The sequence below is a fragment of the Corythoichthys intestinalis genome, chromosome 11 (assembly GCF_030265065.1).
Source record: "Corythoichthys intestinalis isolate RoL2023-P3 chromosome 11, ASM3026506v1, whole genome shotgun sequence".
Taxonomy (NCBI): Eukaryota; Metazoa; Chordata; class Actinopteri; order Syngnathiformes; family Syngnathidae; genus Corythoichthys; species Corythoichthys intestinalis.
The window spans coordinates 44,132,283-44,158,504 of record NC_080405.1 but is presented as its reverse complement, the minus strand read 5'-3'; the positions used below and the strand labels follow the sequence as shown (position 1 = coordinate 44,158,504).

General features: G+C 41.1%; 1 protein-coding gene across 1 annotated transcript in view; it reads left to right on the top strand.

Moving 5' to 3' along the window:
- fat4 (FAT atypical cadherin 4) overlaps nt 1-26,222 on the top strand; it is a 228,135-nt gene that overhangs the window by 189,194 nt on the left and 12,719 nt on the right. Inside the window, exons 8-14 of the mRNA XM_057849592.1 lie at nt 836-1,086; nt 1,303-5,652; nt 8,694-8,798; nt 8,935-9,242; nt 20,456-20,541; nt 23,695-23,874; nt 24,180-24,304. Coding sequence (XP_057705575.1) covers nt 836-1,086; nt 1,303-5,652; nt 8,694-8,798; nt 8,935-9,242; nt 20,456-20,541; nt 23,695-23,874; nt 24,180-24,304 — 5,405 coding nt within the window. The remainder of the gene's footprint in view (nt 1-835; nt 1,087-1,302; nt 5,653-8,693; nt 8,799-8,934; nt 9,243-20,455; nt 20,542-23,694; nt 23,875-24,179; nt 24,305-26,222) is intronic.

Here is a 26,222-nt window from a genome sequence, read left to right as displayed (position 1 = left end):
GAGAAGAGTTTCAGAGAAAAAGGATGCGGCGGGATTTCTGGCAGCAGTTGGACAACTAAGTGGCAAAGCGACTAAATTGATAAATCTCATGAATGTCAAAGTCATTTTTGTTAACCAAATAAATCGAACCGTTACAATTTTAATCTCTACATATCGCTTTTTTTTTTTTTTCACTTTAAACTCATTAATTAATGGCAGTTGAAACAGTGCCCCCGATAGACCACATTGTTCCTAGGCCAAGGTGCAATCACACGTCTGTTTTTTTAATATACATGTTTTTACAGTATGTATGGTATTACATTTTTTTTTTTTTTTAATTTCTCTAAATTAATTTCAATAAATAAATCTTATTTCATTCATTGATTCATTCATTTCCCGAGCCACTTATCCTCATGAGGGTCGCGGGGATGCTGGAGCCTATCCCAGCTAGTTATTGGCAGCAGGCGGGGTACACCCCGAATTGATTGCCAGCCAATCGCAGGGCACAAGTAGATAAACAACCATTCACGTACACACTCATATTTCTTTTTATTAATTAATTGTTGATATATGTATTATTTCATGTATTTAATCAGAGTGCCTATAGAAAGAACAATATTGATGAGATAGAATGGTTCTGAATGGGCTGTGGATCCCAAATAGAATCGTAAAACCAAAAAATGGCCATTAGCAGTTGGACTGTTCATTTGAAAATCATTTTATTCTGAAATGCTTGTGCTTAAAATATTTAATATCTAAATAAGTTTGATACTTTATATATCGTATTGTGTTCCGTAGTTTGTGCTCAAAGTAAAATGTTCCTCACATTTTTCCCTTTATCATACTCTCTAAACAGCTACAGTTTGACTGGAGGACACGGACAGTTTTCGATCAACCCTGCAACCGGACAGATTATCACCAGCTCCCTGCTTGACCGAGAGGAAAGAGCCAATTACCAGCTGGTGGTGGTGGCAACAGATGGAGGGCAGCCGGAGGGCCTTTCTAGCTCTGCCATCGTGTCTGTCACAGTCGCCGATATCAACGACAATCCACCGCGTTTCCACCACCACCCGTACGTCACCCACATCCCCGCCTCCACTGCGGCAGGTAATATTAATAACTTTTGTTTTGTTAGGTCAAGGGTACTCAAACTTTTCACTTTACGGGACAATTGTTTCACAAGTAGTCCCTTGTCATCCTATTGCTTTATAAACATGACTTCCAAGTGTACGCATGAATGACAAAAAAATGACTGTGCAAGTCCAGTCCAGAACTATTGGATTGAAATTTCTTCTTAAGAATATTTGCCATTTCTGTGTCCAGGGTCCTTGGTCTTTGCTGTTACTGTCACGGATGAAGATTCTGGATCCAATGCCCAGCTGCACTACTCCTTGATGGGACGCAATTCAGACAAGTTCAAGATTGACCCCATCCGAGGTGCCATCACCGCGAATGAGAAGCTGTCGGGGACCTCGGAAGTTACCCTCACAGTTCGGGTGAAAGATGGAGGAACCAACCCCAAAACTGACACAACAACAGTGACTGTGCGCTTTGTCAACGGGGGCAACTTCCCTGTCATCAAGCTGAAGGAGCATGCCTTCACTTTCCCTGAGAGCCAGCCGACCAATCACCTTGTCACCACTGTGACGGGATCTTCTAGGAGGGGTGGGCCACTGTCATACTACATTGCTAGTGGCAACTTGGACAACACCTTTCACATTGACCAGCTTTCCGGCGACTTAATCATCAGGCATCCGTTGGATTATGAAAACATTCAGAAATATGTTCTCTGGGTTGAGGCCAGAGATCAAGGCTTTCCACCATATTCATCATATGAAAGACTGGATATTACTGTGCTAGATGTGAACGACAATCACCCTGTATTTGACAAGGACCCTTTCCATGCTGAGATACTGGAGAATCTGTCACCTCAGCGAGTGCTAATGGTCTCTGCCGTCGATCTTGATAACGGATCTAACGGGCAGCTGGAATATGCCATCATTGAAGGAAACAAGGAAAACAGCTTCAGCATCACTCGAGCGACAGGTGAAATACGAACCACCAGGCCACTTGACCGTGAGAAGGTAGCCCAGTACACACTAAAAGTCAAAGCCACGGACCGCGGAATAATGCCCAAAAACTCTGTGGTGAAAGTGAAAATCAGTGTGCTGGATGTAAATGACAATGCCCCCCGGTTTTCCAAAATCTTTAGTGCTACAGTGGCTGAAAATGCACCCGTAGGTTACACTGTCACCAGAGTGACCACCACAGACGAGGATGCTGGAGCTAACGCTATCAGTCGCTATTCAATCACAGACTCCAGCCTTCCATTTAGTATTCATTCTAACACAGGGGACATCACAATTAGTAGGCCACTCAACAGGGAGGACACAGACCATTACATTGTCAAGGTGTCTGCGCACGACTCTGGCTGGACAGTTAGCACAGACGTCACCATATTCATCACAGATATCAATGACAATGCTCCCAGATTTAGTCGTCCTTCATATTACCTTGACTACCCTGAACTGACAGAGGTGGGCTCCTTGGTAACACAGGTGTCAGCCACTGATCCTGATGAGGCCTTCAATGGTAAAATATTTTATTTCATTCGGTCCCAATCGGAGTATTTTAGAATAAACGCCAGCTCCGGGGAGATATTTGTGAAGCAGCAGTTGAAATATCTTAATTCATCAGGCGCCAACAGTTTGAACATCAATCGCCACAGTTTCATCGTCACGGCTTCAGATCGTGGGCTCAAACCTTTGATGAGTGAGACTACAGTCATTGTGAACATTGTCGACAGTAACGATAATCCTCCCGAGTTTGATTCACCGAGCTACTTTACACCTGTCACGAAGAGTGTCAAAGTTGGTACCAAACTAATAAGGATGGTAGCGCATGACAAAAAAGACTTTGGCCTCAACTCTGAAGTTGAGTACTTGATTACAGGGGGTAATAGCTCTAGTAAATTCAAATTAGATAAAGTGAACGGCTGGGTTACTGTTGCTTCCCCTCTTACATCTGACATAAATAAGCTTTTCCTCATGGACGTTACAGCCAGGGACAGAGGAAATCCGCCTTTATCCGCCCAAACAGCAGTGCGAATCGCTGTAACTGAGGAAAACCACCACACACCTGAGTTCTCACAAAGCCAAATCTCAGCTACAGTGCCGGAAAGCCTTGTCGTGGGGACAGCAATAAGAACCCTGTCAGCCAGAGACAAAGACAAAGAAATGAATGGCCTCATCAAGTATAATATTACATCTGGCAATGGCAAGGGGTTATTTGCAATTAATAGTAAAACTGGGGTGTTATCCCTAGCGCAGCCTCTTGATTTTGAGGAAAATCAACAGCATGAGTTGAGAGTTTCAGCCACAGATGGTGGTTGGATTGCAAAATCCAGTTACATCACTGTCACAATTCATGTTACTGATGTGAATGATAACCCTCCACTATTTAATCCTGATGAGTATTACCCCATTGTACAGGAGAATGTCCCAAGTGGCACCACAGTGGTAAAAATGAATGCCGTCGACCTTGATTCTGGAGCTAATGCAGTCATGGCCTATGTCATACAATCATCAGACAGTGACCTCTTTGTTATTGATCCCAACACGGGCACTATCACCACTCAGGGTTTCTTAGATTATGAGGCTAAGCAGGTCTACCATTTGACAGTGAAGGCATTCAACGTCCCAGACGAGGAACGCTGCAGTTTCGCCAATGTCAACATTCAGCTGAAAGGAGCCAATGAATATGTACCCCGCTTTGTCTCCAAAGAATACTACTTTGAAATCTCTGAAGCTGCTCCAAAAGGCACTGTGGTCGGAGAGGTTTTTGCAAGTGATCGTGACCAAGGCGACGACGGAGTAGTCTACTACCTCATTTTTGGGAAAAGCAGGAGAAAAGGCTTTGGCATTAACAAGAAAACTGGACAGATTTATGTCACAGGTGCACTGGACCGTGAGAAGGAGGAAAAGATTTCACTTAGAGTTTTGGCCAAAAATGCTGGGGCTATCCGTGGGGCAGATATTGATGAGGTTTATGTAAACATCACAATACTCGATGCCAATGATCCTCCTGTCTTTTCTCAGGAGTTGTATGACGTGCAAGTTAGTGAAGGTCTTTTACCTGGTGGTCTGGTTACATTTGTGAGTGCTGAGGATTCAGACTCTGTCCCAAGCTGGAGCCGATTTTCATTCTCCATTGCACCGGAGTTTGATAAAAAAGTTTTTACTATTAACCCTAAAACTGGCCAAGTGTCTGTTGCAGCAGAGCTAGACAGAGAAACAACGCCTGTGTATAATCTCACCATTTTTGCGGTGGATACTGGCACACCTCCTTCTACTGGGAGCGCCATGCTGATTGTAAACCTGGAAGATATCAACGATAATGGTCCAAGATTGACAACTACATACGCTGAAGTAATGGAGAACCAGAAATCTGGCACTGCGGTCACTACATTAACAGCTTCCGACCCAGATTTACCACCCAATCAAGGTCCTTACATATACAGCCTTCAAAGTTCTGGCTCTGCCAACAGCTATTTCACTCTAAGTCCAGCTGGAATGCTAACCACAAGTCGGGAGATTGACAGAGAACAGATTAGTGACTTCTATCTCTCCATCGTGATCAAGGACTCTGGTGTGCCTCAAATGTCCTCAACAGGAACTATACAAGTCAAAATAAATGATCAAAATGACAACCCTTCGGAGCCGAGGTCAATGGAAATCTTTGTTCACTACTTCGGAAACATGTTTCCTGGAGGTTCTTTGGGAGATGTTAAACCCCAAGACCCTGACATTCAAGACAGGTTCCACTGCTCCCTCATTCCAGCATCCTCCGCCCTGTTTAATATTCCTACTGGAACATGCAAGTTAAACTCAAAAGCACGTTCAACAGATGGAAACTTTGAATTAACCATACGAAGCAGCGACGGTGTCCACGGACCAGTCAGCAACACAGCCCGAGTCCTTTTCATGGGCATCACAAATGCCACAGTAGATAACAGCATTCTAATCCGTCTCCAGTCTCACGGAGTCAGACACTTCCTCACCGACTATTACCTCAGCTTCCTACGCATTGCCAACTCTCAGCTAGCAGGACTAGGCACCGGGGTCCTGCTTCACGGAGTGTTTGAGCTCAACAACCAAACTTTCGTAATGGCAGCTATCAAACGAGGCCATGGACAATATGTGAACCCCAGTGGTGTGGCCACATTCTTCCAGAGTATCAAAGACATTTTGAATAGACAGAGCGGTGTGCAAATAGATGCAGTGGACCATGATCCATGCACGCGCAACCCGTGCCAGAACGGTGGCAGCTGCAAGAGGCGTCTCACTGTTGGGCCTGATATGAAAACGGAGGAAAGTATCCCAATGATCCTCGTATCCAACCACCCCCTGCAGCCTTACGCCTGCAGCTGCAGGCCGGGATACACCGGTGCAGTCTGTGAGACGGACGTCGATGAGTGCCAGCCTTCTCCTTGTCACAATGGCGGCACCTGTCACAATTTGGTGGGGGGTTTCTCATGCACATGTCCTGATGGTTTTACCGGCATGGCCTGTGAGAGGGACATCAATGAATGCCATTCCAATCCCTGCAAGAATGGGGCACTATGCCAGAACTTCCCCGGCGGCTTCAACTGCCTCTGCAAGTCTGGGTTTGCAGGTACTACTACCACACACACACACACACACACACAGCAGTCACGTTTTATATCTGACCACTCCATCACTGAGACTGATAAGAGACAGCCGAGATACAGGATACAGTCTTGTACAATAATTTACCATCTGACCGCTTGCAGTCCAAAAACAATATTTGCTTTAGAGTCTGAGGTGTCGCAGTCTTAGTTGCCAGGAACATTTTTAGATACTCGTTGGGCGTGGGAGTATCAATTGAGTATCAGGCAGCCATGTTTGTTTTAATAAAATAGATGCTGTGAGGCTGACCCTGCACAGAATAGAATCTGAGTCTGTATCACATTGCATCATGTGCCAAACACAGCTGACCACACACACAGACTCAATTATCCAACTCTAATCCCACTGTGTACTGTAAGATCTACTAATCACAGATCCGGGCACTTGACAAATTGGCAGCTTTATAAAAGATCCAATCAGTCCTTTATGTCGGGTAATTAATGACCACTCAGACTTGTTAGCCTCTATAAAAACTGGAGATGATTTTAATTGCAGTTACTTAGGACACTCATTTTGATAGGGCCTCAATGTCCAGTTACCACATCTGAAAGACATTTACAAAGCAAGGCAATTTTCCCCCAGTCTAGTCATTACTGTCCATTTTTATTATGACGATAAAAAATGAGCACGACTTTAGGTTTCATCAAGATGAATGACCCTCTTGAGGAAATGCACCTATTGACTTACAGTAGTTTGCATGCCCGCAGTGTGAACTCTGTCTTCCTGTTTTCCTGGGCTGTTATTTGGCAGCCAAGTCTTTCTCCATTAAACAAGTTTTCATCACAATTTATCACTGCTAGTGTACTCACAACCCTTAATCGGATGCCGCCTCACTTGCACTGTTTCTGCATGTGCCTTGTCCAGTCACATCTACGTCACATTGTTACTGGTTTCACATTCCTTATATTTTTAGTTTTATTACGCTGCACCGACCTGTTTAATTTTAGCAAGTTGTGTTCATTTTATAGGTTTTCTCTTCAGCATTGCAACAAATTTGCTTTAGCCAACATTTTATCTTTATATTATGACTAGTGAGATGAGTCTGCCAATTATGTGGACATTTACATCTGGGAATACAGTGGGGCAAATAAGTATTTAGTCAACCACTAATTGTGCAAGTTCTCCCACTTGAAAATATTAGAGAGGCCTGTAATTGTTAACATGGGTAAACCTCAACCATGAGAGACAGAATGTGGAAAAAAAACCAGAAAATCACATTGTTTGATTTTTAAAGAATTTATTTGCAAATCATGGTGGAAAATAAGTATTTGGTCATTATCAAAAGTTCATCTCAATACTTGTTTTGTACCCTTTGTTGGCAATAACGGTGGCCAAACGTTTTCTGTAACTCTTCACAAGCTTTTCACACACTGTTGCTGGTATTTTGGCCCATTCCTCCATGCAGATCTCCTCTAGAGCAGTGATGTTTTGGGGCTGTCGTTGGGCAACACGGACTTTCAACTCCCTCCACAGATTTTCTATGGGGTTGAGATCTGGAGACTGGCTAGGCCACTCCAGGACCTTGAAATGCTTCTTACGAAGCCACTCCTTTGTTGCCCTGGCTGTGTGTTTGGGATCATTGTCATGCTGAAAGACCCAGCCACGTCTCCTCTTCAATGCCCTTGCTGATGGAAGGAGATTTTCACTCAAAATCTCTCGATACATGGCCCCATTCATTCTTTCCTTTACACAGATCAGTCGTCCTGGTCCCTTTGCTGAAAAAATGCCCCAAAGCATGATGTTTCCACCCTCATGCTTCACAGTGTGTATGGTGTTCTTCGGATGCAATTCAGTATTCTTTCTCCTCCAAACCCGAGAACCTGTGTTTCTACCAAAAACTTCTATTTTGGTTTCATCTGACCATAACACATTTTCGCAGTTCTCTTCTGGATCATCCAAATGCTCTCCAGCAAACCGCAGACAGGCCTGGACATGTACTGGCTTCAGCAGGGGGACACGTCTAATAGTGCAGGATTTGAGTGCATTGTGTTACTGATAGTAGCCTTTGTCACTGTGGTCCCAACTCTCTGTAGGTCATTCACTAGGTCCCCCCGTGTGGTTCTGGGATTTTTGCTCACCTTTCTTGTTATCATTTTGACGCCACGGGTGAGCTCTTGCATGGAGCCCCAGATCGAGGGAGATTATCAGTGGTCTTGTATGTCTTCCATTTTCTAATAATTGCTCCCACAATTGATTTCTTTTCACCAAGCGTTTTACCTATTGCAGATTCAGTCTTCCCAGCCTGGTGCAGGTCTACAATTTTGTCTCTGGTGTCCTTCAACAGCTCTTTGGTCTTGGCCATAGTGGAGTTTGGAGTGTGACTGACTGAGGCTGTGGACAGGTGTCTTTTATACCGATAATGAGTTAAGGTGCCATTAATACCGGTAACGAGTGGAGCCTCGTTAGACCTCGTTACAAGAAGTTAGACCTCTTTGACAGCCAGAAATCTTGCTTGTTTCTAGGTGAACAAATACTTATTTTCCACTCTAATTTGGAAATAAATTCTTTAAAAATCAAACAATGTGGTTTTCTGTTTTTTTTCCCCCACAATTCTGTCTCTCATGGTTGAGGTTTACCCATGTTGACAATCACAGGCCTCTCTAATCTTTTCAAGTCAGAGAACATGCACAATTGGTGGTTGACTAAATACTTATTTGCCCCACTGTATTTCAAGATACCTTGGATCCACTTCAAACTATGTTGATTTGAGGGAAGAAAATGTACAAAAGCAGGAAGAATTTGACTTTTCTGCCTGTTTACTGTGTAGGAAAGGTTTCAGAAGCGCTGAGAGATTTTCTTTTTTGGGGGCCAGAATGACTCAGGCAATGAAAGATGTGTGCAACTCGGCCTGCTAGGAATGTGTTCCCCTATTTTTTGTATTTAGTCCTAATCGGGCAAAGAAAGACTTGTGCAACTCGGTCTGTTGGGAATGTGCTCCCCCTTGTTGTTTACTTGTTTTTTTGCATCACTCCATCCGTGTTAATGTGTGTTGTCTTGTGAACCCAGGCAAAACATGTGATTCCATCATCAATCACTGTGAGTGTAACCCATGTTTTAATGGTGGCTCCTGTCAGAACAGAGTGGATGGATATTACTGTCATTGCCCATTTGGTGAGTAACACTGTAGGCAATTTAACGTAATCGCAAGCCCATTCCATTCATATCATTCATAGCTACCAGATTTTGTTTTGACCACACAACTTCAAGTAATCTGTAATTTTGTCACTTGGTGTGTTTTCGTCCTCAGGTGTTTTTGGTAAACACTGCGAATTAAACAGCTATGGTTTCGAGGAGCTTTCCTATATGGAATTTCCTTCACTGGACCCCAACAATAACTATATTTACATGAAGTTTGCCACCTTGAAGGACAACGCTTTGCTCATGTACAACCACGATAATCAGACCGGAGACAAGGCAGAGTTCCTGGCCCTGGAGATCTTTGAGGGACGGGTGCGCTTTTCCTTCAACTTGGGAAGTGGAACATACAAACTGATGACCATGATCAAAGTGTCTGATGGGCAGTTCCACACAGTCATCGCCAGGCGGGCTGGGATGGTAAGATTGGCCGCTTTTACGGGACATGTTTGAGGTTTAACGCAACAGCTTAATTGCGTAAAAGGAAGAGACACGCAGAATAGAACACAGTTTATGTCCTGAGGTTTCCTAGCTAAACAGCAGCCAGCTTGTTGTTTGCACCATCAGATAATTGTAGTTTCCCAGACCACTGGTAGCTCGGCTTACAGCATCCATAGTTTGTAATTACAATTCTATTGCTTGTTTTTGATTTACCATACTAGGATCTAAGAGTCTAAAAGATAGAAATTGTGTCTTTTGAAATGAGAGGCTTCACCATGCCAGACATGCAGTGGCAAGGACAAGAATCCAAGCAAGCCTTGTGACAGTTTTTATAAAAAAAATAAAAAAAATAAAAAATAAAAGGCATCCCACTGGACTGAAAATCTCTCCCACAGAGAATTGGAAATTTCACAGGGGGGTATAGTAAAACATTTAATTTGTTGGTTTGTAGCTTGTGCAAAGTGATAGGTTGGAAAGTATTATAGAGACTGTGGAGGTGGATGTAAAGAATAGGATCCTTTAGTCTTCAAATCATAAGTGACAAGTGTCTGGCAGCGAGCCAGTTGGTGATTACCATGAGAAGCTATTGTACATCTGAATATTTGGACTCAGGTTTCCATCTTATCCAATCAAAGTATGCAAAAATCTGGTCTGAAACATTCTGCTGGTAGTCCTTTTAAGGGTGTATAGGCCTAACAAATTAGCAGTGTTGTTAATAACGGCGTCAGACTATAATGGTGTTTCTAACGGTGTTATTTTTTTTTTCAGTCGTGAGTAATCGCTTACATTTCCAATCTCTGCAACGCTGTTACCGTTACTGAGGATATGAAGGGGCGTGTTAGTGCGTTACTACAATTTGGATGAATGAAGCGCAAGTTGGCTGATTTTGTCACACATCTGTCCGCCTGCCTGCTGTAGAAAGTGCAGAGCGAGAGTGGGGAGGAGGGAAGAGGGTGGTAACGTAGTTGCATACGCGATGATGTTTGGCTGCGTGGCTCGGAGCTTTAGCTTAGCATTCGCGTTCCGTTAGCTTTAGCATTTAGCGCGGCAAGCGTCATCTTAAACATTCGGGCAACTTTTTTTTACTTACAGTTCAGGGCGTCCAGAAGGTTAAAATTCATTGAAAACAATGTACTGTTTTCCTGCTGAGTGTGCATTATCATCACCAAGTTGGCATTGTACTTGTAGACGCTACAATATAACAATTTTTTTTTTAATTACTAAAAATAGTCACTTGCACTAAACTTTTCTTGAATGACGTATCCATGAACCATGTGTGATGTTCTTTAATAAAAACAACTAGAGCAAAGACAGGAGATTCATAGCCTCAGCTGCACATTCAAAAATACATATTCATAATATATATACCGTATTGGCCCGAATATAAGACGGCCCTAATTATAAGACGACCCTCTCTTTTTCAAGACTCAAGTTTGAAAAGACTTTTTGAACACCAAATTAATAATTATACAGAAAGTAATTACAGTACATCTGAAACATATGATTATAACAATATATTTGAGAGAAAAAGCATGTTATTTTGCCTCATTCAAATCTTAATATCTGAACATTTGAATATGTAAACTAAAGTACAATCACATTCATAAATGAATGGCTTCCGGTTTTTGAAATTTAAATAAACCAATCTACTGTGATAAAACAACAAAATTGCAATAACTGCATTAACCATCAAAGTGAAGTCTAACTGTAACTGTAGTCTTGAAACAAATCTGAAAAAGGAAAAACATTGCAATAAAATAATGCAAACTGGTTAAACTTGAGAGTAGCTGAGATTTGTCATGACAGAACATAGCTTCAATGATATCTGGCACCACCAAGCGTAGCGAATGGGTATAATGTCAAGACCGGGTATACAAGACGACCCCCACTTTTTCAGTGTTATTCCAATGCAAAAAACACCGTCTTATGTTCGGGCCAATACGGTATATTAGGAGTGTGATGATACACATGGTTCAGTATGTACGTCACGGTTCAGTTCGTACCTCGGTACGGCTGTCATAGTTTGTTTTTCCTGTTGTACTGAGCCAGCACCAAACAGGTTTTTTTTCTCACAGCATTTGAAAGTTAAAGTTTGTCTACCGTTACACTCTTAAATCAGTGAAATAAAAAACTTAAAAAATAAAAAAGTCAAAGGAGAGTCCTGCGTTTTTTTTTTTTTTTTTTTTGAATGAACAAATCAGTTCATTTCAATCAGTTAATATAAACTTCATTCACAACTTTCAACTTTCACACAAAAGATGTTATAAAACGGATAAAATAATAACGTGTAGAACATAAAAAGTAATGTCAGTTTGCTGAGTAACTAATTACTCTTACAATGAAGTAACTGAGTTACTAAATTAGTTTTTGGCAGAAGTAATTTGTAACTGTAACTAATTACTTTTTTAAACTAAGATTAACAACACTGCAAATTAGTGTTTAAAATGTGACCCACATTGCTTGTGCTCAGTAATTTACATGACTACAAGTCATCATCTCCAAATGGGATTGACAATATTTTTGTCAAAAACACTTGGACACTGTGAGTCTGCATACTTGATAGTATGCCCTTGAAGGTTCAAGTGAATTTTGCCTGATATGTTGAATATTCAATCTCCAAAATTGTCTGGAATCCACAGTTTTTAGGGAACGTGGATTAGGGTTTCCTGATTACTCTCCAACTCACAACTAAAATTGCAAATACAATTGTATATGGATAAACACCAAAACAACAGATCCAAAACTCAGGCAACCTCTGAACGAAGACTGATTATAATGCTTAAATGAATCAGAACCAACAGCAAACCTCTGAGACAGTAGCTTATTAATAAAGTTTGACTGCTTAGTTCTTGGTGTCTTTGAGTGGGTTAGGCCATATCACTCATAACTGAACTCTAAATTGGTTAGTATCAAAGAGTTCTTAGTTCCCTTAAGGCAGTACTTCTCAAATGGTGGGGCGCGCCCCCCCAGGGGGGCGCAGAGCGATGCCAGGGGGGGCGCGAGTGACCTCGGGGAACATGCTTTTTTTTTTTTTTTTTTTTTTTGCCGTACTAGAATAAAGTGTACTTGCACATCCACTCCGTGGGTGGCAGTGGCGCTCTCATTTTCAAAGTGCGTGCAGTATTTTTGAAGTAAGCAAGAGCACACGGAAGAGACTCATGCAGAGCTGGACTCACGCAGCGACCCACTGTCTTCTTCGGTTCTCACGTGTCCGGCCGAGAAGTGCCGTTTTCGGCTTGGGATCGTCACGACCACCGCCCTCACCTACGGTTCTCCCTCGGCCGCCGAGAAGGCGCTTTTTTCGGGCCGTTTGCCTTTGACTTTTAATATAGTGGAAAATGAGGAAAGACCACTGTTTACTGAGTCTAAAAATGATTATAGCGGAGAAGCCAAATCAGTTAAGACGCCACTTAAAGACATTAGACCTCAATCTCATTGATAAGCCGCTTGACTATTTTTCAGCGAAAATGTGCCGAATACTGCCAATTTTCACAATCGTCCCGCTTTGTCAGTGTTATATCAGTAAACCAGTGAGCACTGTGGTGAATCAGCGAAAATAAAAACTTTCCTTCTGTCCAAAGACTCCCCCCCCCCCCCCCCCCCCTCTATTCAGTTTTGTTTTTTTTTCGGTCAAATTTTTTGGCATGTTGTCCTGAAGAGTAAATGTTTCTAATCAATTTGAATTTGTTATTATTTACTGATTTTATTACATTTTATTTTTCAGTATCAAATGGTCAAAAATGTACCTTGAGTGTATTTTTACAGTTTGGATGTGACTTTTTTTTTTTTTTTTTAACTTCAGGCAAATTGATGCGCGTTAAGTCTTTTCTGTTACAAGCAACACAATGTTAAAAAAGTTATACTTTATTATAAGTTGATCTATGTTACTTTTTTTCTTTAATAGAAAAAAAAGGACACAATGTTAGGCTGAGGCGTACTTATAATAGTAATATAGACAAATGATACTATTTACAGTGGCGGCAGAGAGTTGGGGGGGGCGCGAAACATTTACGTCTTCCTTGGGGGGGCGTAACAGAAAATAATTGAGAAGCACTGCCTTAAGGGGTCGCCTCAGCGAATCAGTTGACTCTATCTAACCCTGTCCTCTAAACCTGCACCTAATGAACCTCGCAAGAATAGATACCAGTTCCACGGGTTGCTCTAAATACAATGGCAGTCACGGTGCTATGTTCACATTCCCTCAGCCACACACAAAAGCATTACAGACAAATTTTCAAAGGCTTTGCGGAAAAAGAAAAAAACAAACTCTCAGACCGCAGCAAGATACTGGATAGTGAGTGGAGTTTACAAGCTTTCTAGCCTTTGATTGCTCGAAGTTTGGAAAATGTTCATGCAGTTCGGACATTTTTCACTGCTCTTCAAAGAGGTCATGTTGTTGTATGTGCGCCTCATGTGTGGCGAGGAGAGAAGTACACTGGTGCTATGGAAGATTTCTTTTCTGAGATCTCAGTCCCGTGTGGTCCGTGTTTACTCAAGATCCAGCACGGGTGAGGTGGTGTTGCCTCCATATTTTAAATTTTTCTGGACTTTCTCACAGTTTCGAGAGCTCAGTTTTAAGCTATAATCGAGTAATTTTGTCACCAAAGCACAGAACCATGACAGCTGTTTGACAGCTGAAGAAAGCTTTACTCTAATATAGACTTTCACGGCTCAATCCTACATACATTTTCTGGGTAATCCCTTGACACCATTGTAAGCAATCAGTCTTCAATAGGCGGTCCCAGAATTGGATTATTTTACTTGAAATTGCACCAGTAGTGTTGTGCTCAAGACCATACCATCTGAGACCAGAATTCACTGAGACCAAGACTTTTAGGAGTCAAAATAAGACAAAGATCTTATAAATTTTGTTTTCAAATGCTCTTTACATCTTCAAGTATCAGTACATTTCACAGTCAGTGGAGGCTTACCAACACAAAAATTATTGGTATTTATCGGTTTACCCATAGCGAAGCAAAATTGAAGATAAGATCTTGTTCATGTCTCATTTACATCTCTGAGAAATGAATCAGCAATAATCGAGACCAGAGTGGTTTTCTCAGTTTTCTCAAATTTGTCTCATGACAAGTCTCATAGTGAGCATTACCTGAGAAGGTCTTGAGAATAGTTCTACTTGCACAATTTTTCAATAAAGTCTCACAGTTGTCTCCGTTTAAGATCTCACTAAGAGACAACTATGAGTACTTGTGTCGATTTCAAATGCGTCTCAATTTTATCTCCTTACTTGGAGTCACGATCTCAGTAATGTCTCAGTAAAAGATATGGATGAGGATAGTATTTTATCTCTTCAACTTGCCTCAAAGCTGCCTCTTTTACTGATCTCGTGGAGCAACCTTATATTGTGCCAGTCACAAATATTTCATATCCTTCCAATCTGCAATTGCTCATTTTGGGTTTTCAAGATTCCTTCATTGTAAGAAAGAGTAGTTCCTGCTCTGACATGTCCTATCACATTCTCTCATGTCAAAATCCGAGAAAATATTATAATTGGTCAAATAATTAAATAACATCTGGTTCATTCGTGTTCAATGTAGAAATTAGAGATATGACCGAAAATTTGGCGCCGAAAACTATCGGCCGATACAAACGCATTATTGGTTTTTGGTTTCGAAGAGCGAAAGTTTACCACAAAATAGTGTGGAAAAACCTTAGTCCTCTTGTTTGATGACGTAATCATAACAGGCAACACGCTGGCTGACGATGTCTTGCTAAAACTACTGGCTCACAGGTCATATGTCTGCGATTTGGAAGTTTTTATTTATTTATTTTTTAATATCAAAGAAATATATAAATTATGAGTTATTTAATTATCAAAATATAATAAATTTTCTTCAACGCTGCTACATTCTTTGTAAAGTTGCTTTCCATTGATGTGCCGCGTCACATCGAGCACAGTGCATCTGAGCCCGTGCGTGGCTCAGTGGTAAAGAAGTTGTTCCCCTACCTGGAGGTTGTGAGTTCAACTCTCTGACCTGATGAATTCACCTAAGTATCCTTGAGCAAGACATTGAACCCCACGTTGTTGCGTCACCAGCATGTAGGTGAGGATAAAGTGTCAAAGCGCTTTGAGTCCCTGAAAGGTGCTGTACAAGTATAACTCGATTTTTAATTAAGAGAATTTCTCTTCTCAAATTTTGCACGAATCTGGTTTTCTCAAATCAATCTCCTTTGTCTCACTGATGTCTTTGCTCATTTTGACTCATCACTTGCTCCTAAGGGTACCCTTAGGAGCACAAACTCAGAAACAAATAAGCAGAGAATGAGCTAAATTTAAGATGATCAAATTTGTCTCACAAGACGAGATCAAGCAACAGATGAGTAGCAAATTTTTGCTATGGGTACCCAGTGCTTCTCCTGCTAATAAAGTTAATGAAGTCAAAGAACAGCAGTCTAGACAAAATATCCTGCCCATCGACCAGTTTGAGACGAGACAGGACCAAGACCTTCTTCAGTCGAGACCAAGACTTTTCAATAAGGTTTTAGACCCGTCTTGACTAGCAAAACACTATAAATCACTTCTTTTTTAACTGGAGTCAGTTGATGTGTGGGTAAGTCTAGCAAGTGGTAAAGATGAAAGTTCAGCAGATAGAGAAGATTTTTTGCTTTAAAACAAGAAAACATAGACTTTGGGGAAAATGATGAATGATTTAAATGATGTCAATGAAGTGTTGTGGAATAATAGGTTATGGTATATTTCCAGTATAAGTATAGCCAATTTGAAAATGTTTGGGGGTTGCCAGTTAGTCTTTTTTTCTTTTGCTATTGAAGGCAGATGCGTGGGAACTCAAATTGCCTCTGGACAGTTGCAAAAAAATCCAACTACCACTGCACCCCTAATTATTGCATGAAACATAAGATTAGTTCTCCAAATTGTTTCAACCTCAAAAATTCCCATAACAAGTAAACCTCAAAAGCTTGTCACCTTCGTTAGTGGTCTTAGCAAGGGCGTAGGTTTGCATAGGGATGGTAGGGACATAACACTACCAACTTTTCGGGATGCTTAAATTGTCCCCACCAACTTTTAAGCAACCTTATTTGCATTATATAATGAGTTCAGTTACATAGATAACTTAGATTGTCTTCCCATATGTTGTACAAATAGAATTGAACCTACCATTAGTAAATGAATTATTTTCATTATGTTCAGACTTACAGTACATTTACATCTTTCGACTTGCCAGTCCATTTTCCCCCCTCAAACGCACATTTGATTGGCTGATGACTTGACCCCATCAACAAAAGCACTCACAGCCCTTAAAGGCAAGGCAAGGCAAGGCAAGGCAAATTTATTTATATAGCACAATTCAACACAAGGCAATTCAAAGTGCATACCTGTTAAGTTGTAGAAATTGCAAATAGGGAGATTTCTGTTTGCCAACCCCGATGACGCGCGTGCGCGCGACAATCGCTAAGACAAGATGCAACCATTTTTTTTTCAAGTTCATTTTGGTCACAACACTTGTGTAAAAATTAACTACACTGTCAAAGAACCTCTTTTTGGTGGCATCAGAGATAGTCTTCAACTTGCTCCATGTATTGTCTGGCATCATGTGATACTGCTATGTTGCCTGTGTCATGCCAGTTCTCCTTGTTCCTGTAATCAACATCTAGGATATCCTCAGCTTTCCTGATCACATCCATTTGCACAAATTTGGACATCAGCTTCCTCAGCAGCCTCTTCATCTCATCAACCATCACTCCAATTAGGGTTTCGTCAGACTAAATCAGCAAGATTAAAAAACATTAATTACATCATTTAGAAAATTAATCATATTTGTTTTTAAAAGTATCTTTGTCATGGCAGTTTTTTAATTGAATTGTAACCTAGAATTGAAACTTTATATTTTTTGTTTCAGCACAGTAATAATGATATAATGTAATAAAGTGTATAGTATACACTTTAGCTTTAGCATAATAGCGAATCTAAATGATTAAACTTCAAGTAAGTAACGATATGCTTTCTCACTTAAATTCATATATTGTGGGGGTAGGACAGCAGTGGTTTAATATTCCATGATGTTTGATCCACGAAAACACAGAGTAAAGCAGCGACTTCTTCCTCGTCATCGTTCTCCCATCATTAGCTCTAATGCTATTAGCATTAGGCTAGTTAGCTATCGCTGGCAGGTAAGACTTACGGCAATTACGTTGACGAACGTCGTTTTTCCCGAATACTGGAGGCCGACCAGGATCAGCTCCATCTCTTCCTTCCAAAATAAAGACTTGAACCAGTCTAAAAGCCGGTTTATTAGTGCCAGCATCTTGGGAAGTCGGTGGTGCTTCGCCTCTTCCCTCCCTGTCAGATGTATGGGTTGGGCTTTTCCAGCTCTGAAGGGGAGGGAGGGCAGGGAAGTCGGAGACGGCCAGGCTATTCGTTGTTGGTCACTTTCCGAATCGGGCCGAATGGTATCGTTACAAAACGGTGACAAACAAAAACGTAAAAAAAAAAAAAAAATTGACATTTTTGGAAAATCGGGAGATATGGCTTTCTAATCGTGAGGCGTGAGCATTGGGGTCAAAATCGGGAGTCTCCCGACCAAATCGTGAAACTTAACAGGTATGATACATCACATGAAGATCATAAAAATCACATTTAAATCAACACAACGTAAAAACCAAGACAAAAGATCGCATTTGATCACAGAATAAAAATAAATAAATAAAAATAAAACAAAAATAAAAATAAAACAAAAACTACTACTACTAATAATAACTGAAATCAGTAATGGAGATAAGCACAAGAGGAATAGAAAGCAGGTAGATTGAAATATATAGACAGTTATGGATATGCAGTGCTAAACAAAAGTGTTTTTAGCCCTGATTTAAAAGAGCTAACAGTTTGAGCATACTTCAAACGTTCGGGTAGCTTGTTCCAGACGTGAGGAACATAATAACTAAATGCTGCCTCACCCTGCTTGGTTCTTGTTCTTGGAACATGCAGAAGACCGGTTCCAGACGACCTTAGGGGTCTAGATGTCTCATAGGAATCTAACAAGTCAAGCATGTATTTTGGTCCAAGGCCATTAAGTGTTTTGTAGATGAGCAGTAGTATTTTATAGTCTATCCTTTGACTCACTGGAAGCCAATGTAGCGATTTCAAAACCGGTTTAATGTGGTCCAGCTTCCTTGTATTTGTGAGGACTCTGGCTGCAGCATTCTGCACTAGCTGCAGCTTCCTTAAAGGAATACAACATGTCGAAAACAATGCCGCCTCCTCTGCCCCCTTCGAAGTTTTTTTTTCGACCAGCAGCAGCCACTGTATGTAAACAGACATCAATGTTGTGTAGGTGGGGAACACACCACTAATTTTGCATCGAAACTTTTACCTCAGAGTTAGCATAACATTAAACTGTGTGAATTTGCTAACCTGCAAACTTGAATAGGAAGCTGATTAGAGAGACTTGTCCTCCTGTATGTGTTTTCTACTGTTAACGTTAGACTTACTAAACGTTTTTGTTATTCCCTGACTAAGAAGTTTTTTCAGTTATATTTAATTTCTTTTTTGTTACAATGTTGAGTGGTCTTAAGGGTCCGATCACGTCCTTTTCAAAGTATCGGAATCGGCAAAAAAATATCGGCCATGCCTTTTTTTAATGTATATATATTTTTTAATTAAATCGTTTTCTAATTGTATTTAACGTTACAGACATAATATGTTACACTCATCCAGAGTCTTTAGTGTAGGCTTAAAGTAGGGTTATCAAATTTATCCCGAAAATGGCGGTAATTAATTTTTTAAAAAATATATCACGTTAAAATATTTAACGCAATTAATGCATGCACTGCACGACCCACTCACGCATTGTCGCGCTCAATCTGTAATGGCGCCGCTTTACCTATATCGAGAGATAAAAGGCAGCGTATAATGAGTAGAGTGAATTTTGGTAGCCTTTGGAGCCTTTTTTTAATTGGCTAAAGCCTTACAATCCCTCTCCCTATGATTAGAAATATCATGGGAAGCTATGTTGGGAAGCAAGGTAGCAATTGATCTTTTTCTTAACACCTTATGTTATTTCCCAACGCAGAGAAGATATATCAATTGGTAGCACTACACACAGTCATGGTTCCACTTCCCATCATGCATTTGGGCATGGCTATAGTATCATTTACTGATAGCTCAACAAATACACTAGATGGCAATATTTAGTCACAATATACAAAGTCACAAGCCTTTCTATCCGTGGATCCCGCTCACAGAAAGAATATTAATAATGTAAATGCCATCTTGTGGATTTATTGTCATAATAAACAAATACAGTACTTATGTACTGTATGTTGAATGTATATTTTTGTCCGAGTTTTGTTCATTTTTTTCTTAATGCATTGCCAAAATATATATGATCGGGAAAAATTATCGGGAATGATTGGAATTGAATCGGGAGCAAAAAAAAGCAATCGGATCGGGAAATATCGGTATCGGCAGACACTCAAACTAAAACGATCGGGATCGGATCGGGAGCAAAAAAACATGATCGGAACAACTCTAGTCTTAACACAAATGTTTATTTTTTGCATTCCTGGATAGTTGAGATTATTAACAAGTTTATGTTAATATAATTTTTGTTTAAATATTGCAATTTAAATTTGCTAATAAAATCCAGACATTTATTCTGGAATTTAAAAAAAAAAATGTTTCTTTAGTAGTTTTTAAAGATTTGAATCGAACGGTCTATGTCTTGAACCAATACACTTGAAAGTTAGTAAAAGTCAATACAGATTTATTTTTGCATTAATCATTTAGCTTATCAATTAATTAGGTTCATATTCATGAGAAATGTAGCCCCTGTTTACTCAATTTGTTTGGTCTTATTAATGTCCCGTCCCCAGCAAAAAGTCTACATGTAGGTTATGCTGTTATATTGTCCCTACCAATGTTGAGAGCAAACCTACGCCCTTGGGTCTTAGATATTTACTTTATAGCAGGAGTTCAGTTCAACTGAGCTGTCAGCCAAAGTGCTGCCCGACTCTAATCATCGACATTGAGAAACCTGCTGACAAGCCGTTTGTTCTTTTGACATAGCAACATTGGCTGCACACAAGGGACGATTGTGAGATTTGGAGTCTTTGCAACTTCCAGGATTGTTGGCCTGTGTACAGAGAAGACATATTGGTTTATTGGATTTGTCTGGGAAGGATCCAACAACGTGATTCCCAATGTACTTGTCCTGCAGGCTGCTTCATTGACCATAGACCTGTGCGGCGACGACCAGGAACCAGGCTACTGTGCCGTGAGCAACGTGGCTGTACACACTGACTGGTAAGACAAAATTACACACACATGCGAGCATTTTTTTTCCACCCTTTCTCCAGTTCAAGTGTACACACCAAAATTGGGTTGACACATCCAATTCCTAAGGCCTGGAAAACTCCACAAGTAATTATGGTGGAATCCAAATGTTTTCTTCCACCTGTTATGATGTTTCTTTTGCTGTGTAGCATAGTAACCTCCCTCCCCCCCAAAAAGAAAAAAATAATAATTCAATGCACATTTCCCACAAAGGCATGTTAGCCAAGGTTTGCCAAAGATTTGTCAGGAGTTGCGTGTCTGTCTGTCGTCACCGTTTAAACCAAAAACGTTTTGGGCCTTTATTAGAGGGGCGTAAAATTATCCCGCCAATAATAGTGGCGGGAAAATTGCCGAGTACTCAAGGAAAGACTTAACAGTCTAATTTTTGTGTGGTGTTAATGAGTTTTCCTTCATTCTGGCCCGGCTATTGTCTCGCAACAGCTCGCAGTCATCATGCAGAGCGCCACGTTGGGAACAAGTGAGGTAACTTTAGAAGTTCGCTTGGACGAGTTCACTGAAGCCGTGTATGGCCAAGTTGTCCTCGAATAAAGTCAAGTTTTTTTTTTTTTAATCTTCTCAACAATATGTTTGTTCCAGCTTGAACTTGAGATCATTTGTCATTCTCAAGGAATTTAACGCCTGAGAAATTTCTATCAAAACTTGCTGTGTGATGGCCTTTTTGTGCGTCTTTATTCAAATACAGTGGTACCTCTACATACGAAGTTAATTTGTTCCAGGACCTTGTTTGTAAGTCGAAATGGTCGTATGTCGAGCAGGATTTTCCCATAAAAATACATTATACAGTAATCCCATTAATATGTTCCACAGCGCAAAAACCTACACTAAATGCTTAATAAATACTGCTGGTACATGGCAATTACACATAGCAAAACAAATAAATTGTAAATAAAAATCAGAATAATACTATAATAATAATAATAACTAGCCCTGCCCTAACACAAAAAAAAATGCAACGCACAGGTCAGGCCCGTGAATGAAAACTCACCATTTTGATATGTGCAAATTTTGGTGAGTTTTCGAGCATGTTCAGAACTTCAAATTGGCCATTTTCATTTGCCCTGAAGAAGCCCTAACCGTAAAACCTAACCCTAATCCCCAAATAAGCCCGACTTTGATACTCCGCCCAGGTCAGGCATGTTTGTGCCAATTTTGTTGAGTTTTTGAGCATGTTAAGAACTCCAAATGGGCCATTTTCATTTACCATGAAAAACGATTAATAATAATCCTTTGCAGAACAATAGGGCCTTCGCAACTGTTGGTGCTCGGGCCCTAATAATTCCCTTATAGTGAAACGAATTGGGTTCTAATTTGGCGAACGTTTTTTTTCTGTACCTGAACACACTGCAGGGCCAACGTGCTGAGAGAGGGAGAGTTTACTTTCGCTTTCAATGTTTTCTTGAGAACACCGCCAACTTTGGCAGTCAGGAGATGTTTTGTGTTGGATAAGTTCTGAAATAAATGATAAAAACCTGACGAAGCTGGCGATTTCTCTGGCGATGTTACCACAATAATAATTGTTATCTTAACTTATAAAGACTGGCGAACAGTTGGTGGAGGATGACTGTGGAGATATATTATTGAGCCAGTTCACGGATGCGCAACCCCCACGCTCATATTTTACTATAATTTTCATCTTCATTTCAATGGTAAGCGTCACCTTTTCCCTTGTTTGACCATCTGTACCAACCTTTTGAAACCTGTGTTGATTTCTCTCACAAGAAAATATGCCATGCTGTCATGTCGTCATATTTCGAGCATGTCGTCAGATGTAGAAACAAATGGCGAGTCAAATTTAACGTCGGATGTCGTATTAGCCACTGTAATAAGTTGTAAATTTAATGTACTGTATATACCTATTTTTTTTAAGAAGTAAAGGATTTAGACTAATTTAAATCTAAGACTTTGAAAGGTTAAAATTAAGTATTTGAAGAGTTAAGGCAAAGGCAAGACCAAAGCCCCTTTCACATACGCCGAAACACCGTTACATTCCTGGGATTTAAACAGGCAGCCCTTGTATATGAAAGCAATTTCCCAGGTTGAGTGACACGGAGATTACGCGGCCATTTCACGGGTCACGTCTTAGTATAATATCCAGGAAAGTCCAGGGCGAGGCTTAAGCAAGCGTTAAATTCCTGGGTCATAATGACTGATAATGTAAATATCATGTCGCTCCGATCGTCACTTCCTCTTTCTTCGCAGTAAGACGAAAAGCAGTAAACAAACATGGCAATTATCAACAATAGCAGGCTGGAAATAGCTAAAGTAAACTGAAAACATAACGAAATAAACTGCTACTGGATCGTAGAGCCGAGGAAGCGAGTCCATCGTTCATCTTTGGAAATGTGTGGTTTATTTTATTGCCGATGTTAGGGTGTGCAACTGCGGAAACAAGGTTGTACCTAAAAGCAGAAAAGAACGGAGGGATGCGTTCAAGGGTTTATTAAATACAAACAAAAATATACACGGTTGAGGAAAAGGGGGAATAACACAATGGGTCCGTGACAGTAGGTTGACAGGGATCAATACTGTAGTACTAAGTGGTAGGCAGAGAGCCGATAAGACAACAAAACAAATACACTCAAATACCAGCACAGCATAGGGGATTTCAAAATAAGGATGGCGCCCAGCACGTTAATATCTTGGCACCCTTCTCTTAGATCGATGGGCTTAACTATAGTCTTGATGAGCTTGAATTCGCTGCAGTTACTAAGTCTTGAACACTCCGACAAACGGCTCTATTAAAAAAAAAAAAAAAAAAAAATGATTTGACCAACATTGTGACAGCCAATGCCGACCAAAAATGACATGATGTCCGGGTTATAAAATGGCGCCAGCAACTCTCCCTGCACAGAGAGCGCCAGTGGCAACACGAGACGAGTCTGTGAAAGTGTCCAACCCGCGTCATCCCTGCGATATCTCTACATGCATAAAAGCAATGACGCGAGTAAATCCCGCTTCATCTTACATGGGAATTTACCGAGATATGTTTGTGAAAGGGGCTTAAGATAATGAGGTGTTAGGACAGTGTCATGATCAGGAATTGAGAATTAACAATGACTTTATGCTTACATTGACTATTGTGGGTTTCCCTTCTGTGTGCAGGATCCTGGATGTGGAGCCCAACCGTCTCTCTGTGGGGGGCGTCAGGTCATTGGAGTCTGTCCTCCACCGACGCGGCCAGGTCGCCACCCATGACTTTGTAGGCTGCATCATGGAGTTGGCCGTCAACGGCCGCCCACTGGAGCCCAGTCAGGCCCTGGCATCACAAGGCATCCTTGACAGGTCGGCAAGCCCCGCGACCCTACCGCCCCTTAGCCCCTTCAGCCCTGATTTCACCCTCTTGTCATCTTGTCGCATTCACTTCCATCTGTTCATCTTCCCTCTCACTGTGGGACATCTGCTTAGCTTTAGCAAGAATTCTTAAAAGCTGAGGGATAGCAAAAAACGTTGTTTTTTTTTGTTGAAGTAGAGGCAGGTCTTTTAATATGCTAATCATCTACAACTTCTTTTCGAGAGCTCTGTGCCTCTGTTCCCGAAGTGTCTTCTCAGGGTGTCAAACTGACAAATCTGATTGTCTATTTTTCAAGATGTCCAAGATTGGAGGCAGCCTGCACCGCCAGCCCCTGCAGACACGGGGGCACCTGTTTGGACCACTGGTCTTGGCAGCAGTGCCAGTGCGTTGATGGCTTCACTGGCAAATACTGTGAAAAATGTAAGTCAATGTGCCTTTGAGGTGTCTTCAGACCACACTTAATTATGCTTTCAAGATTATTAATGAGTCCCCGTTCGTGTGAGTCATCAAATCAGTCTCAATACCAGCTGTCTACGTCTCGGCTTAGTGTCTTTAATTATAAGAATATCCAGCGTCACGACTCACAATTCTAACGCCAGTGACTTTTTCCAGAGCTTTGGCGATAGTTGCAGAGGCGGGAGAGGGTTGTGACTTTTCACACTGCAAATGCATTTCTTCCATCTTGTTTTATTGGAAGCAATTGTGGCATGTGTTTTAGCCCTCAATGTTTTAGCCCTCAATGGCAAGAAAAAGCATGCAGTTGAGCACAATGATTCTATTAAACAAGTATACAGCGAGCCCTCGTTTTTCGTGATTAATGGGGCCCAGACCCGCCACGATAAGTGAAAAACCGCAAAATAGCGCAAAAAAAAAAAATTTTTTTTGTGTGTACAATGTATTTATTCAGATTTAGATTTGGAAAGAGATACATATAAGGCATGTTTTTTCACTTTTTTCAAAAGTACTATTTTAAAAAAATATATATTTACAGTGCCCTCCCTAATTATTGGCACCCCTGAAAAAGATGTGTTTTTTAGCTTCTAATATATTTTTTTAATTCAAATAATATGGGACCTTAATGGAAAAAAAGAGAAAAATCCAACCTTCAATACAAGTGCATTCATTCAGTGGGGAAAAAATCCCACATAAAGAAAAAATTATTTGACATCAAATAATGTGTGTCACAATTTTTAGAACCCCTGGTTTTAATACTTTGTACAAGCCCCTTTTGCCAACAAAGGTCTGGGGACTGAGATGGCCATGGGAGTAGTTTCATTTTGTGTCTGGTGAACCATTTCTGTGTAGATTTGGCCATATGTTAAGGGTCATTGTCTTGCTGAAAGACCCAGTGACGACCCATCTTCAGCTTTCGGGCAGAGGGCAACAGATTTTGATTTAAAATGTCCTGGTATTTCAAAGCATTCATGATACCATGCACCCTAACTAGGTTCCCAGGGCCTTTGGAAGCGAAACAGCCCCACAGCATCACTGACCCACCCCCATGCTTCACAGTGGGTATGAGGTGCTTTTCAGCATGCGCATCTTTCGTGGCATTCCAGACCCACTTAGAGTGTTTGTTGCCAAAATGCTCAATCTTGGTCTCATCTGACCAAGCGTGTGTATTTTTGTGTCTGGCATGCCACGAAAGATGCGCATGCTGAAAAGCACCTCATACCTACTGTGAAGTATGAGGGTGGGTCAGTGATGCTGTGGGGCTGTTTCGCTTCCAAAGCCCCCCCCGCAATGTGCACTCAGAGCCTCACACCAAATCCTCTCACATACACACTGTTACCTCCCTTGGTGTGACTTGCGATCACAAATTGCTCTCGATCACTGTGTACCTTGTGGACAATCACACCGGGTCGGCTGCCTCTAACCTCACCACGCACACACATTACAGCGTGCGCTTCCCTATCTCTCCCCCCCACGAATGCACACAGAGATCAAACTTGTTAACATTTATTGGCAGTTAAACGATAATTGACATGTGCGGCGCAATCATCTGTCACCATCGTTAACTTCAATAAGCAACTCCAATGCATGCAGTGCTTGCCTGGGGAATCAGAGAGCAAAGAGAGAGGGAGGGAACGACAGTGACACAGATCCACGATAGACTGAGGGCGCGAAGTTTGAAGCGCGAAGTCGTGAGGGATCACTGTATTCCTAAAAGCCTTCAATTTTCTCAAAAGCCGATAGTGTGTCTTATAACCCGATGCGCTCTATAAATGGATCAATATTAGTTAATCATGGCATGACATTCCCTTTAACGCAGCTTCATCAAGTGAATGCATAATGCAAGCCCAACAACTACTACTACTGCGCCTTATAATGCAGTGAG